The sequence below is a fragment of the Cupressus sempervirens genome, chromosome 3, assembly GCF_028749045.1.
Source record: "Cupressus sempervirens isolate cs-2001-9-10 chromosome 3, ASM2874904v1, whole genome shotgun sequence".
NCBI lineage: Eukaryota > Viridiplantae > Streptophyta > Pinopsida > Cupressales > Cupressaceae > Cupressus > Cupressus sempervirens.
This window is the reverse complement of record NC_143120.1, coordinates 104972036-104975273: the sequence shown is the minus strand read 5'-3', so window position 1 is coordinate 104975273 and position 3238 is coordinate 104972036. Positions and strand designations below refer to the sequence as shown.

General features: G+C 39.3%; 1 protein-coding gene across 1 annotated transcript; it reads right to left on the bottom strand.

Annotated features, from left to right (window-relative positions):
• Window positions 1-950: 950 nt before the first annotated feature.
• On the bottom strand, window positions 951-2876 carry LOC149564996 (serine acetyltransferase 5-like). The gene has a single exon (XM_089818520.1). The coding sequence runs from the start codon at window positions 2443-2445 to the stop codon at window positions 1348-1350; it is 1098 nt and encodes a 365-aa protein (XP_089674646.1). The 5' UTR covers window positions 2446-2876; the 3' UTR covers window positions 951-1347.
• Between the last annotated feature and the right edge of the window lie 362 nt (window positions 2877-3238).

Here is a 3238-nt window from a genome sequence, read left to right as displayed (position 1 = left end):
TTGCAGAGCTCAAAGCACAATCGATAAAAAGATGGCATGCCATAATTCAATTTGTGCATAGAAATAAAATAAGAAACAAGATTATCTTCATAAATTGGTGCGTCCATAGATATCATTTTTTAACATTTTTAGTCCAAGCAACCCAAGAATAAGCACATAGGAATAGCTTCGAGTAGAAGTTACCAAAGCTATACAAGGAATTAGAAGTCTCTTACCACAGCCTTTCAGATGTTTTTAGATTATGAAGACTTACTCATGCCAAGCTCTCTCTGCATGGAAAAGATAATACAGATGTTGATCATGAGAAACCGTGGCATTTAATTTTACTTGGGTAGGAAGAGGTTGGACTATGATACCAAGCTCTTCTTGAGGTACTATACTGTATTCATGTAAAACCTGAAAATAACTGTACACCAATGTATTCGTCTCTATGCATATCTCACAAATCTCTGACAGGCTCAATGTTATCAAGTTAAGTCACATTTAGTGAACAGCATAAGCGTGGATACTCCCATAGCAAATAAATCCAGTTTGATCTTTGGGTAAAATCTCAGATACAAAAGTGCAAAGTTATGAGTTGCATGCTAGATATTTATGCTTTGTGAAAACTGCAGCAACAAAGAGGCAGAAGGCAGAAGCCAGAAGCCTGAGTACTTTCATATTAAACTATCATTTATGCTTCTGGGTTCGATTGTGGTTATTTTTGTATCAACATCTCAGATCACACTCTGTGATCCATCGTCAGGATAAGAGTAGGATAAGAGTAGGAAGAGAAAGGTAATAGATTCTAATCTCGCTCCTTTCATATAGACAATTTCACTTTATTGTTATGCTGTCTTTCTCTTATTCTGATGATGGATTGCAGAGTATGATCCGAAATATTGGTGCAAAAATAACCACACACATTGATACAAAAATAACCACACAATCAAATACAGAAACATAAATGATGGTTTAAAACTTTAATATGAATTGTGAAAATCTTCGTGTTCTCAATTTCATATTATGTAATACAAGTCAATGTCATAATAAATGCGTCCAAATCACATAGCCAGACCAGTCAATCATAAAGGAATTATGATCCATGGTCTTGCTAGGGATCGCTCAGAGCATAAAAGGGAGTGAGCTTTGCAACTTGACAAGGACGAGAACCAGTAATCTGCTATAAAAATAAGGCAAATCAATATGATACTCTACAAATCCCAATCAATGTAAACGAATACAACGCTCACTGATAGAGACTAATCAGTGCTCTTGCACGACTCGATATTTGCTATTGTGCAAGGAACACAACCACAAATTCCTATTAAAATAAGGGGAAAACATATCATTCCATGCACATCAACATCAGATTACATAGTCAGACCACTCACTGATGAAAGAAGTGTGATCCATGGTCTTGCTGGGGACCTCCTTAGGCATACCTGACCCCTTCTTGTTACCCACCAATCTAGCGGGGTTTCCAACAGCCGTTGTAAAGCTAGGCACATCAATCAGCACAACGGAACCTGCTCCAATCTTAGCTCCCTCGCCAATCTTAATATTCCCCAAAATAGTAGCCCCTGCCCCAATGAGCACCCCGTCCCCAATCTTAGGATGCCTATCGCCTCCATACTTCCCAGTGCCCCCAAGTGTGACATGATGCAGAATAGATACATTGTTGCCTATTGTTGCAGTCTCTCCCACCACAAGCCCCGTCGCATGGTCGAAGAAAACTCCCTTTCCAATTCTTGCAGCAGGGTGTATATCCACGGAAAACACCTCAGAAACTCTGCTCTGTATTGCAAGAGCCAATGAAACCCTTCCCTGGTTCCATAGCCTATGCGCTACTCTATGAGCCTGGCATGCCAAAAAACCCTTGAAGTTAAGCATGCACTGGATCAATGAAACACACGCAGCATCTCTCTCCCTAAAAGCCCATATGTCTGCCCTAATGCAGCTCCTTATGTAGGCATCTTCCATGAACGTATCTGCAATCAGATTATATAATTGCGAGTTCAAAAGAGTGGAGTTGGAAAGCTTATTACCCAGATGGAAAGCCAGGGCCCTTTCAAGGGACCTGTGGGCAAGTACGGTGGAATACAAAAAACTCGCCAATGAGGGTTCCGTCTCTGCGTCTCTCGCGGCCTCCCTCCTCATCTCAAGCCACAGTTCATCTCTTCCTTCAATATAACCTTCTTCATCCTTATCATGGCTTCTCTCTTTCTCTGTTCTCAGTACCATGGCCATTGATGGCGGGGTTTTTTGGCGTATAGGTTTCCAATATGTCCTTTCTCCATTTAATCCAATGCTTGACCCGATTTTCCTTCGAAGTCCCAAATGGGTATCGTTACTTTCAGGGAAAAATGGCATAAAACTGTGTTTTGAATTGGAAATACTCCTACTTTGCGCAGAACTACATGAAATTTCGATAGCCAATTGCGGACCAAGCCTCAGGATCGCCATTTTTGCCAATGATATGCACTGCAGTCCATGCCCGAAGCAGTTTATCAATGCTCTTTATAAGATTCTTGCCAAATTCATCGAAGCAAAATTCTGGGGTTTAAATCTAATCATATTTTATAACTGCTAAATCATAAGAGATGTGGAATTATGCATGGCCATAAAAGGTGTGCAACTAAAATTGTGTTTGTTCTGTTAAGGGGCGGCCGGGGGCGGCCGAGGTGAAGAGAGACGTGGGGCGGTTTAAAGCTGAAATAATCCAGGATCCGCAGTCAACTTTTTTTGATTGATCAGGAGAAGAGATATATTCGGGAATGAATCCTTTCTGATTTACCCGGAGGTCAAATTGGTTTAGAAGGCATAGTTGCAAACGAATCCGACCAATTTTTTAATGTTTGCATCTATCATGCAACTTGAGTTCATTCAAGAAAATGACCATATAAATGGAGGTTTCAAGGGACCAGAATAAATATATATTCCGACAATATTGAGCTTTTTTATAAGTGGTGGCTCAATGGGTTCAGAATAAGGAGAAATTCTAATATTCTAATAATAAAAATAATCAAGTGGAAATGTGGAATATTTAATTAATATTTGTATCAAAGGGAGGTATAATGTTAGGAGAGAGTAACATGTATTATTTGAAAAAAATGTGGACTACATGTTTGAGTAAATAAGTGTTTTAGTTATAGTTGTAACTTAGTTTTGATGTTTGTAAGCACTTAAAAATGGTCACCTTGATTATGTGTGGGAGCTTGAATCAATATTTACATCATCATTCCCTTTGATCAAATTA

Excerpts from the sequence above, each read along its gene's own strand:
- LOC149564996 (XM_089818520.1), bottom strand. The coding sequence starts at position 2,445 with ATGGCGATCCTGAGGCTTGGTCCGCAATTGGCTATCGAAATTTCATGT.